General features: G+C 45.5%; 1 protein-coding gene across 9 annotated transcripts in view; it reads right to left on the minus strand.

Moving 5' to 3' along the window:
- Nucleotides 1-13,121, minus strand: part of apbb2b (amyloid beta (A4) precursor protein-binding, family B, member 2b) — a 449,372-nt gene that overhangs the window by 112,605 nt on the left and 323,646 nt on the right. For 7 of the 9 annotated variants that reach the window (XM_085969159.1, XM_085969171.1, XM_085969166.1 and 4 more), the window contains one exon: nucleotides 12,103-12,230. The exons of 1 other annotated variant lie outside the window; for it this stretch is intronic. In XM_085969159.1, the coding sequence (XP_085825285.1) occupies nucleotides 12,103-12,230 (128 nt within the window). Of the gene's footprint in view, nucleotides 1-12,102; nucleotides 12,231-13,121 lie in introns of those variants that run through there. One more of the 9 variants, XM_085969179.1, reaches the window with a different exon arrangement.

Consider the following 13,121-nt stretch of genomic DNA (forward strand, 5'->3'; position numbering starts at 1 on the left):
ACTGACAGTCTTACTTCTAACCTGAGTCCTTCTACACAGACTCAGTTAGAAATCTCTCCGGCACAGAAAGCTGCAGGCTGTCACTTTTGACAGATCGCAGCCATTCTGCTTTCTGTGCCGGTTAGATGATGGACTCCCGAAACCTAGAGGAAGGAAGGCTGTAAAGGTAAGTACAGGTAATTTAAACTTCTTCACACACTTTAGACACAGCAAACACACTTACTTTTGCACTCATGTACACATCACTCACCAGAACACTGACATCTCAACCCCTCCAAGTCCTTCAACCCGACGGCCCGACTCCTCTAACTTGGCGTGGTTTGGAGCCGTTGGGAATCCCACACTTCAACCTTCAAAATAGGGATTAGGCTAAAAACTGCTTGGCAGTTAATTGGCACTAATCCTTTCGCGCCTCGGGTAGGCGGGTCCCAGTGCGGGGCAGGTACCTGCCTCCTTTGAAACTGGCATGGAGGCGGGTTGGGGGCGGGATGGTGTCGGGACCCCCGAATTCGGGACTTGCACGCCTCCAATCCCGACTCCACGGGTCAATGAAAATCGACCCCTATGCCTCTCCATTTATAAAGCCCAGGAACCCATATGTGTTATTAACTGCTTTGTTAACCTGTCCTGCTACCTTCAAAGATTTGTGCACAAACACTCCCAGGTCTCCCTCTTCTTGCACCCCCTTTAAAATTGTACCATTTAGCACGTATTGCCTCTCCTCATTCTTCCTACCTCACATTTTTCTGTGTTGAATTTAATTTGCCATGTGTCCACCCATTCCACCAGCCTATGTCCTCTTGAAGTCTATTACTATATTCCTCAAAGTTCACTACACTTCCAAGTTTTGTGGCATCTGCACATTTCAAAATTGTGCCCTGTACCCCCAAGTCCAAGTTGTATATCAAAAACAGCAGTGCTCCTAGTACTGAACCTTGGGGAACTCCACTATATACCTCCCTCCAGTTCGAAAAATAGCCATTCACCACAACTCCAATGCTGTTACTGCAATTGTATCCATGCTGCTACTACCTCTTTTATCCCATGGGCTTTAATTTTGCTAACAAGCCAAATATGTGGTACTTTATTAAATGCCTTGTGAAAGTCCATATGCACAACATTAACTGCATTGCCCTCATCCACTTTGTGATTGTGGCCAATATCTCCGCAATTTCTACCCTTACTTCCCTCAGCAACCTAGGATGCATCCCATCTGGACTGGGTGACTTATCCACTTTAAGTACTGCCAGCCTTTCTAGTACCTCCTCTTTATTTTTTATCTCATCCAGTATCCCGGCAACCTCCTTGTTTACCATAGCAGTGGCAAAGTCCTCTTCCTTGGTAAATACCGATGCAAAGTACACATTTAGCACTTCAGCCACACCTTCTGCCTCCACCAATAGATCTCCATTTTGGTCCCTAATTGGCCTCATACTCCTCTGACAACCCTTTCACAATTCACAATTCAAATCGCTTTATTGGCATGATAAGTTACATCTTATGTTGCCAAAGCATCAAAATACATTTATGGTTTAGCACATAAACGCAGTTCTATTCATACAGTGTATAAACAGGTATATCCCTGAGTGTATAAATATACATTCGCATTGTTTATATATATTCTTTTCTTAGTTTACTGGTTGTCCCTCTGTTCATGGCAAGCTGTAACATAGTGTGCCGCCAGTGTTATACAGTTTCTCTCCTCTCCCAGTAGGAATGGGAGTTTTTGGTTGTCACTCAGATTTCTGAAATCAGGGCATATTTGTGAGAATTTTTGGTAGAAATTCTCCCTGATGCCCTGATATTTTCCACAAGCTGTGAGGAAGTGCATCTCTGTCTCCACCACTCCCTGACTGCAGTGAGAGCATATCCTGTCCTCTCTTGGCAGCCTGGTCTGCCTGTGTCTGCCTTTTTCGATCGCTAGGCTATGTTCGCTAAGTCTGTACCTTGTCAAGGTTCTTCTCAGTTTGTTATCCTTTACCATGGTCAGGTAATCAGCTATGTTGTATTGTCTGTTTAGGGCCAAGTAGCAATTGAGTTTGCTTTGGGTTTTTGTTGTTTCTGCCCAATATGTCAGATATTTTTCCTTTTGCTTAGCGACGATTGTGTTGGGTCGAATTCTTTGTGTTACCCTGTCACTGTCCTGGGGCTGGTTATTGTTAGTATTGTTAGTAGTTACTTCACTGAGTCCCAGGACTAGTTGACTGAGGGTATTCTTCTTTATGGTCAGCTCTTGGCATTTCAGGGCGTCGTAGTGATAGCATTGGGGATTGCTCATTTGTAGGTGATTCCAAAATTTGGTGGCTCTTTTTTGGATAGTGATTATTAATGGATATTGGCCTAGTTCCGCCCTGCATGCATTGTTTACTGTTTTCCTTTGAGTCCGGAGGATACTTTTACAGAATTCTGCATGTAGGATCTCAATTGGGTGTTTGTCCCATTTTGCAAATTCTTGTTGAGTTAGTGGTCCCCATACTTCACTGCCATAGAGTGCAATTGGTTCAATTACTGATTTGAAAATTTTGAGCCAAATGCTAATTGGGATTTCTATTTGGATTGATTTTTTGATGGCATAGAAAGCCCTTCTTGCTTTCTCTTTCAGTTCATTCACAGCCAGTTTGAAGTTTCCCGTAGAACTGATTTTTAAGCCCAAGTATGTGTAGTTAGTGGTTTGTTCAATTTTGGTTGTTCCTACTGTGAAATTTATTTTGGGTCCCTGATGTTTGGATCTTTGCTGGAACACAAGGACTTTGGTTTTTTGGGGATTTATTGTCAGGGCCCAAGTCTGGCAGTACGACTCCAGCAGGTCCAGGTTTTGCTGTAGCCCCTCTTTAGTAGGTGACAGCAGAACCAGGTCGTCTGCATAGAGGAGGAATTTAACCTTGGATTCATATAGGGTGAGGCCGGGTGCTGTAGATTGTTCAAGTAGTTTTGCCAATCCATTTATGTAAATATTAAAGAGTGTCGGTGAGATTGGCGAGCCCTGCGTCACCCCCCGCCCCTGTGGGAAGTATTTTGTTTGTTTGTCTCCAATTTTAACTGCACATTTGTTGTTTGTATACATTGATTTAATTACATCATATGTTTTCCCTCCTACCCCACTTTCGATAAGTTTCAGGAATAAACCGTCATGCCAGATGGAGTCGAACGCCTTCTGGAAATCTACAAAGCATGCGTAGATTTTGCTTTTGTTATGGTGAACGTGTTTGTCAATTAGGGTCTGTAGGGTGAAGATATGATCGGATGTTCTATAGTCACTGTTAATATGCCTATCGAAGACCTTTGGATTCCCTTTTATGTTAGCCGTCAATCTATTCTCATACGTCTCTTTGCCCCTCTTACTTCTCCTCTGCACTTTTTATATTCAGCCTAATGAAAAGTCTCATTCTTTTATTTAGTACAGCTTTAAAATAGTTAGATTTTAAATGGAAGCTGTCTTGCCTTACCAAATTTCAAAATTAAGGTCGATAGACACGTTTTCCACGGGACTAGACCAGGTTACTAGATCTTGAAATTAGTCATGAGTCTGACCTCAGAGGCTCTGTGACTGGGAGATTCTGCTAGTCTTTAATTCTAGCAAAACATCCAAACTCCATGAACCAACGAAGATTCACATCATCCACAGACAGCATTCCATTTGCAAGTTCTACCAAGACAAAATTATGACTGATTCATTTTGAAGTCTTTTTGCTCATCAAACTCTTAGAAATAGGTTCGTAAAAATGTATTTTAATCCCTGTTGGATTGATTCTAATTTAATGTTAAATATTATGCTGCTTCACTCCCACTCTGACCTCTCTTGTAGTGTTGGAAAGGGAGGATGTTCTTGAGGGGACAAGGACAGAATCCGTTTGGTTAGAGTTGAGGAGCAAAAAGGGTATGATCATGCTATTGGGGGTATTCTATAGGCCTCCAAATAGTGAGAGGGAGGTAGAGGAGCAAATCTGCAGGGAAATCGCAGAGATATGCAAGAGCTATAGAGTGGTGATATTGGGGAACTTTAATTACCCAAATATCAATTGGGATAATGGTAGGGTAAAGGGAAAGGAGGGGCAGGAATTTCTGAAATGTGTTCAGGAGAATTTCCTTGACCAATATGTTCTTGGCCCAACTAAGAAGGAGGCATTAGTATGATAGCAAAATACTGCAGATGTTGGAAATCCAAAATAACAGAAAATGCTGGAAAAACTCAGCAGGTCAGGCAACATCCGTGGAGAGAAATTTGAGTTGACGTTTCGGGTCGAACCCTTCTTCAAAACTGGAAAGAAAAGAAAATAGATCGAAGGCAGGGCTGCGATCAGACAAAAGAAGTAAAAGAAACAAAAGTGTGTAAAAGAGACAATAAAAGGTATTCGAAGCTAGACGAGATGGTAATAGGCTGAGATTAGGTGTGAAGTGTACTGGCAGGGCAAGAGATAGCTGCCAGGTGTGAGAGAGAAACAAGACACCGTTTCCAAGACTGTCACTGACCACATCTCCTCTGGAGATCTTCCCCCCGCTGCCACCAACCTCATAGTTCCCCAACCCCACACAGCCCGCTTCTATCTCCTTCCCAAGATCCACAAACAGGACTGCACTGGTAGACCCATCGTTTCAGCCTGTTCTTGCCCCACGGAACTTATCTCTTCCTATCTTGACTCTATCTTTTCTCCCCTTGTCCAGTCTCTTCCCACCTACATCCGCGACTCTTCGGACGCCCTCCGCCACTAACAGTTTCCAGTTTCCTGGCCCCAACCGCTTCCTTTTCACCATGGATGTACAATCCCTCTACACCTCCACCCCCCACCCGGATGGCCTGAGGGCGCTCCGCTTCTTCCTTGAACAGAGGCCCGACCAGTCCCCATCCACCACCAGCCTCCTCTGCCTGGCTGAACTTGTTCTCACATTGAACAACTTCTCCTTTAACTCCACTCATTTCCTCCAAATGAAAGGTGTTGCCATGGGTACCCGCATGGGTCCTAGCTATGCCTGCCTTTTCGTGGGCTATGTGCAACAATCTTTGTTCCAGTCCTTCTCGGGTCCCCTCCCTCACCTCTTTTTCCGATACATTGATGACTGTATTGGTGCCGTTTCCTGCTCTCGCCCCGAACTTGACAATTTCATTCACTTTGCCTCCAATTTCCACCCTTCCCTCACCTTCACATGGTCCATCTCTGACTCTTCCCTTCCTCAACTTCTCCGTCTCCATCTCTGGGGATAGGTTATCGACCAATATTCACTACAAGCCCACTGACTCCCACAGCTACCTGGACTACACTTCCTCCCACCCCGCTTCCTGTAAGGACTCTATTCCATTCTCCCAGTTTCTCCGTCTCCGCCATATCTGCTCCGACGATGCCACCTTCCACACCAGTGCTTCAGACATGTCTTCCTTTTTCCACAACCGAGGATTCCCCTCTACCGTGGTTGACACTGCCCTCGACCGTGTCCGTTCTATCTCCCGCACTTCTGCCCTCACCCCTGCCCCTCCCTCCCGGAACCACGATAGGGTTCCCCTTGTCCTCACCTTTCACCCCACCAGCCTCCACATTCAACGGATCATCCTCCGGCATTTCCGCTACCTCCAAAGTGATCCCACCACCAAACGTATCTTCCCCTCCCCTCCCCTTTCAGCATTCCGTAGGGACCGCTCCCTCCGAGACACCCTAGTCCACTCCTCTATCACCCCAAACAGCCCTTCCCCTTCGCCCGGCACCTTCCCGTGCAAGCGGAGGAGATGTAACACCTGCCCCTATACCTCCTCCCTTCCCACTGTCCAGGGCCCCAAACACCCCTTCCAGGTGAAACAGCGATTTACTTATACTTCTCGCAATCTAGTATACTGTATTCGCTGCTCACGATGCGGTCTCCTCTACATTGGGGAGACCAAACGCAGATTGGGTGACCGTTTTGCGGAACACCTCCGTTCAGTCCGTAAGGGTGACCCTGAGCTTCCGGTCGCCTGTCATTTTAATTCACTGCTCCATTCCCACTTGGACCTCACCGTCCTTGGCCTCTTGTATTGTTCCACGGAAGCTCAACGTAAACTCGAGGAACAGCACCTCATCTTCCGATTAGGCACTCTGCAGCCTTCCGGACTCAATATCGAGTTCAACAATTTCAGATCATAACCTCGGCCCCTATTACATTTTTTCTTGTAATTTTTCCACTCCTTTTCCCCCCCCCCCTTCCTTTTGTTTCTCTCTCACACCTGGCAGCTATCTCTTGCCCTGCCAGTACACTTCACACCTAATCTCAGCCTATTACCATCTCGTCTAGCTTCGAATACCTTTTATTGTCTCTTTCACACACTTTTGTTTCTTTTACTTCTTTTGTCCAATCGCAGCCCTGCCTTCGATCTATTTTATTTTCTGTCCAGTTTTGAAGAAGGGTTCGACCCGAAACGTCAACTCAAATTTCTCTCCACGGATGTTGCCTGGCCTGCTGAGTTTTTCCAGCATTTTCTGTTGTTATTTAAGAAGGAGGCATTGCTGTATCTGGTGCTGGGGAATGAGGTGGGCCAGGTTGACCAAGTGTCTGTGGGAGAACACTTGGGTACGAGTGATCATCATATCATAAGATTTAGATTAGCAATGGAGAGGAGCAAGGATCAATTTAGAGTGGAACTTCTAAACTGGAATAGGGCTAACTTCTAAACTGGAATAGGGCTAACTTCAATGGGATGCGAAAGGATCTAGCCAGGGTAAAATGGAGCCAAAGACTGACAGGAAAAGCTGTAACAGAACAATGGGTGATCTTTAAGGAGGAGATGTTCCAAGTATAGGTTAGGTACATTCCAACAAGAGGGAAGGGTAAGGTAACTAAAGCAAGGGCTCCTTGGATGACGAGGGAGATAGAGAAGATGATGAAACAAAAAAAGAGGGCGTATGATGCATGTCAGGTGAATTCTTCAAGGGAGAACCAGACCAAATACAATCAGTTGAGAGTGGATGTGAAGATGAAAATAAGATTGGCATAGAGAGAATATGAGAGTAGAATAGCGGTTAACATAAAAGGGAACCCAAAAATCTTCTACTGGCATGTAAACAGTAAGCAGGTAGTGAGAGGCGGGTTGGGGCCTATTAGAGACAAAGGAGGAGATATATGCTTAGAGGCGCAGGGCAAGGCTAGAATACTCAATGAGTACAGGAAACTTTGTTATATCTGGCACCGACGGGACCGAGCTGTTGCCAATCTATCAAAACTGCCGGACATACAAAGTTAATGTTGAAGCATACGGAGGTTTTCATCTCCGTATCTGACAACAAACACTGTTGCTTAGCAACAGCTTGTAAACAGTCGGCCCGTACCTTGGAAGCGTCTCTGTAGCTTAGCAACAGCTTCAGAGACACTTTCCAGAGCCCGACTGTTGAAAACAAAGCCACGAGAAGAAAAAAAACCTAACAAAACGGCTCCTGATTTCTGCCGGTAGATCGAGGTTTCCGGACATACAACCTCCGGATAAACCAAAGTTTCCTGTACTTTGTATTGGTGTTTACTAAGGAGGTGGATTCTGACAAAATATCAGTAGAAGTGGAAAAGGTAGAAGCAATGGAAGGGGTGAAAACTGATAGACAGGATGTACTAGAAAGGCTGGGTATGCTTAGAGTGGATAAGTCGCCTGGTCCAGATGGCTTGCATCCCAGGTTGCAAAGGGAATTGGGGGAGGAGATAGCGGAAGGGCTTGCCATAATTGTTCAATCTTCCCGAGACGCAGGGGAGGTGCCCGAGGACTGGAAAGTGGCAAATGTGACACCATTGTTCAAGAAAGGGTGCAAGGACAATCCTAGTAACTACAGGCCAGTCAGTTTAACGTCAGTGGTGGGTAAAGTTTTAGAAACAATAATCAAGGACAAAATTAAACGGACACTTCGGAGAGGTTTAAGCTAATTAAGGAGAGCCAACAAATCATGTTTGACTAATCTAATTGAATTTTCTGAAGAAGTAACAGGGAGGATTGATGAAGGGAATGCAATGGATGTTGTCTACATGGATTTTAGGAAGGCGTTTGACAAACTACCACATAAAAGGCTGGTTAACAAAATTGAGGCTCATGGAATAGGTGGGTCAGTGGCAGCTTGGATATGAAATTGGCTTAAGGCCAGAAAACAGCGAGTTGTGGTAAATGGCTGTTTTTCAGACTGGAGATGATAGACAGTGGTGTTCCCCAAGGGTCAGTGCTGGGGCCACTGCTTTTTTTGACATATATAAATGACCTGGATATTGGAATACAGGCAGTTAATTGGCACTAAACCCCTTCCCGCCTTGGGGAGGCGGGTCCCAGCACAGGTCAGGTATCCGCCGCCTTTGAAACTGGCATGGAGGCGGGTTGGGGGCGGGATGGGTTCGTGCCCCCCGATTTTGAGATTTTAACCCCCCACATGCCTCCAATCCCGCCTCCATGGCCCAATGAAAATCCTGCCCATTGAATACAAAAGTAGAGAAGCTCTGCTGAACCTTTATAAAGTGCTGGTTCAGCCACAAGTGGAGTATTGCGTCCAGTTCTGGTCACCACACTTTAGGAAGGATGTGAAGGCACTTGAGAGGGTGCAGAGAAGATTTACCAGAATGGTTCCGGGGATGGGGGATCTTAGCTACAAGGACAGATTGGAGAAGCTGGATTTGTTTTCATTATAGCAAAGGAGGTTGAGGGGTGATTTGATAGAGGTGTACAAGATTATGACAGGTTTGGATAGGCTAGATGGGGAAAGGCTGTTCCCACTAGTTGATGGTACAAGGTCTAGGGAACATAGATTTAAGGTTTTGGGCAAGAGATACAGGGGGGGGGCGTGAGGAAAATCCTTTTACGCAGCGAGTGGTGATGACCTGGAATTCGCTGCCGACGGAAGTGGTGGAAGCGGAGACACTCAGGCCTAGAAATTCAGTTGTTTGCGCCAGCCGCTAGCGCCTTAGGAGATGTGGGGCGCTAGGCGACCAGCGGCCGGGCGCAGCGCGATCTGCGCCTCTCCCCAACTTCAGTAAAGATTTAGCGGCGGCGCAAAGCCTTTGCGCGCGCTCAGCTGCACGCGCAGATCCTGACGTCATTTCATCGTGCAACGCCCTTTGTGCGCCCCAAACCGGAAATTCAGTGGCGCCGGCCTATTGTGCGCCTGGCGCCCCTAGCGACTGGTAGAGGGGAACGGTTCCCAGTCGCTGCGGGGTGAGGGGGGCGCAAATTAAAGGGCACTCCTCCTGCAGTAGAAATGGCAGCCATTTTGCAACACTCCTTCTTTGTGAGAGACGGATCTTTGCAGAGAGACAAAGGTAGAGAGCTTTCTGGTTCGGCTCAACACTCGCACAGGTACTTGTGGCTTCAGGCCACAGATTTGCACTTGTCTTTAACCTCAGAGCCATAGCATTGATTGGAAACATATAATGGGGGCTGGGTGCAAACGTTGGCCTTCTCCATAGTCCTGGGCGTTGTACAGATCAAGCAGCAGTGGTCAGGCCTTGCTTCAGGGCTGCAGTGTGCAGGGCGTGGAAGGCAAACAAATCCACCCTCCCCCTTTAAGAGCTCACCGGCGCCAGAGTGTCTGCCGTCAATCAGCAACTCGCCGAACCTGCGCTGCGCCCGCCCTCGGGGGTATCGCCCCGGGCCGCCGGCTTAGCGCCTAATGATAGTCGTGCATCGCCTGTTTTAGCGCAGCAGCAACCTCTTGGGGCGATGCCACTGAATATCGGCGAAGGCGGCGCGAAGTTGCGCCGGGCGCAAACTTTAGCGGCCGCCCAGCTGTAGCGCCCCAAACGTGGCTATACTGAATTTCTAGGCCTCAATGTTTTAAAGGGGAGATTGGATAGACACTTGAGGGAAATAAACCTGCAGGGCTACGAGGATAGAGCGGGGGAATGGGACTGACTGGATTGCTCTACAGAGAGCCGGCATGGACTCGATGGGCCGAATGGCCTCCTTCTGTGCCATTATGACTCTATGACTGTCCTCGGCCTCCCACACTGTTCGAATGAAGCTCATCGCAAGCTCGAAGAACACACCTCATTTTTCTATTAGGCACTTTACAGCCTTCCGCACTCAACACTGAGCTCAGCAATTTCAGATTTTTTCGGACGGCAACTGTTGATGATCCTGCTATTCCCATTTACACCTCTTCTAGACCCATCTTTTGTTTCTTTACATGTTACATTACCATCTCCTTTCACCTTCTACCATCATCCCTTTTGTCATTTAATCTCTCCTGCCTTCACCCTATGACAGACCTTCCCTTTTGTTCTTTCCTCCCCTCCCCACTTTTCCTGCCTCTGTACTGGCTTAAAACATGTTACATCTCTAACTTTTTCAAGTTCTGGTGAAAGGTCATCAAATTGAAACGTTAACTCTGTTTCTCGCTCCACAGATGCTGCCTGACCTGCCGAGTATTTCCAACATTTTCCGTTTTTATTTCAGATTTCCAGCATCCGCAGTATTTTGCTTTTGCATTATGTTAACGTGATATCATCTCTGGGAATTAACTAAACTGGAAATAAATCTTATATACAAGCTAAAACTATTTAATATTTTCTTTCAGCATGATATTTTTGACCTTCAGGAGTGACAAGAAAACATGGTGGGTATCCAAACTTGATCTCCAGTGACAATATAGCATAATTAGGGATTCATTAACCATACAGAGCATATACAAGAACACAGGTTCAGTTCAGAGGAGACTCAGTCTGCTTATGGAAACTATCTTATAACCGTGAACTCAAAACAAAATTCTAGCTCCAGACCTCATCACAGCCTTGATCCAGACACCTACAACAGTATCTGGATAATATCCAAACTTGGGTTGGCAAGTGGCAGGTATCATTTGCAATACATAAGTGTCAGATAATGACCATCTTGAACAAGAGAAAGCCCAGCCATCTCCCCTTAACCTTCAACAACACCACCATTTCCAGGTCCCCCAGCATAAACATTCTAGGGGTTACCATTGACCAGAAGCTGAAACTAGACCAGCAATATCGACATCATCGCTATAAGAGCAGGTTAGAGGCTGGGTACTTTGCAACAAATTGCTTACCATCTGACCCCTCAAAACCTCTCCACCATCCACAAGACTCAAGTGAGGAGTATGACTGAATACTCACCACTTATCTAGATGGGTGCAGCTGCAAGAACACTCAAGAAGCTCAACACCATTCAGGACAAAATAGTTTGATTGACTGGTGCTCCTGCCACTGGACTCAATAACCACCACCAGCACACTATGGCTGCAATATGTTGTCAAAAGAATGCACTGCAGCAACTCACCAAGGTTATTTTTACAACACTACCTCCCCTGTGACCTCTACCATGAAGAAGAATATGAGCAGCAGTGTTGTGAAAAACCACCACACACCAACCTGTCTTTGACGTATATTCCATCGTCGTCGCTGGATCAGAATCTTGGAATTCCCTACCTAATGCTATGGTGGGAGCATCATCCCTACAAAGACTGTAGTATTTCAAGGAGAAGACCCACCACCACCTTCTCAGGGCAACTAGGGGTGGCAATAAATGTGCCTTACCTGCATCTCAAGAACACAATAAAAACAAAAAGAAATAGCCCAAAGTGATGCATATACTCGGTCTGATCATAAATAGGACTGGTAGTTTTATTTTTTTCTATTAAGCAATGTACACCACTGAGCCTCAGAATGGTTCTGTAAACAGGAAAACAAGATAATTTCTGCACATGGATAAATCTTACAGTTTCACTTTTATAAGCTAAGATTAGTTTATAGGCATGGAACAGCAAAATTATACAAAATATGTATATTTTTCAGCTTCAACCACTAAACACTAATATGCAGAGCATCATAGAAAGGTATGAAGCCTGGCAACCAAGAGGCACCATAGTAAACGATCAACCCCATAACATTAAAATACACCCAACCACATATCCTGGTGGTGCAGCATTCTGAACAAAACCATCCAGCCATCCATTTACAGGTATGTTAAAACAGTTTGACATTGGAAATACTTAAAATCCTTATAAATGAGCTTTCTAAGCCAGAATTCAACGCAGGCACTATGACTTAAGTTTAAAACCTTTTCCCACTAATGCTTAGTCCAACAGCGGCAGCCAAAAACTGAGAAGACATAATCTAATCCAGCAATTTGTTAAATCTCTAAAATTGAGCACTTACCGCCCATTGTCACGGCCGACACCCCACACACGAATGCTCACAATTGGTTGAGAATGAAGAACAGTACGATCCATGGGGTCGATTAGGTTCAGCATGTTATTTTCCAGGATGAGGTACATGTCCTTACCCTGAGAGTCAACAATAAGATGAATCACTTATGTCCACTTGGCATTTCTCAGGTTGCTCAGCTTCATCGCGTCCCTAATGAAACTCAAATAACTTTGCATCTGTTTCGTTATCAATTTGAAATTAGAATTGAAGTTATGGGAAACCAGTCTACCAAATTGCCCACAGTTGTCCCTTCTTGGGATTGTGATCTAGTATTTGTATGCAGTGTGCTGATAAATTCTGGCATTTTTCTTGTTTTCTCTCTGTGAGAGAGAGAAAGAAAGAGAATGCTACGGAGATGCAACTATCAGTTCCCATAGCAAAGTAAAAGACCGCTATTAAAACTATAGGGCCTATCATTTTGATTGTGCACTTATACTTCTGCTATGGATAGTGCATTAGAGCTACAAGAGAAACACTTGCAAATTCCACAGGTGAGGGAAATAAGGTGAGAAGCAGAAATACGGTGAGAAGCAGAAATACAGGGAATAGGAAAAGGGAGAAATAAAGAAAAGGAAAAATAAAAATAAGAAGAAGAAAAGAAATTACAAGGAGAAGAGGATTAAAAAAGGAGAAATAAACAATATATGAATGCCATTAGCCATTCCCTGTGGCCTGCATTACAGGCACACCTTGCGGCTTTTAACTATATTTATGCTGCTGGAATGAGGTGACACCCAAGATATGTGGTTTGAGGCTGAAAATCTCACACCTCCAATATTGATACAGCTCTGGCAAAACAGATTTTTTACCAAACAAAGCAGCTCCCTATCTCTGTAGCATCTGCCAGTATGGCTACACCCCCTCCACCGAACACTCCGTTTCTCTGACTCCAGCCTCTTGTGCATCCACCCCATCCTCTGACCCACCACTGGCAGCCACATTTCCTCCACAAACCGTACGGCCTTTCC

This window comes from Somniosus microcephalus, chromosome 2, assembly GCF_052327205.1.
Source record: "Somniosus microcephalus isolate GS21.2 chromosome 2, FLI_Smic_1.0, whole genome shotgun sequence".
Classification (NCBI taxonomy): domain Eukaryota; kingdom Metazoa; phylum Chordata; class Chondrichthyes; order Squaliformes; family Somniosidae; genus Somniosus; species Somniosus microcephalus.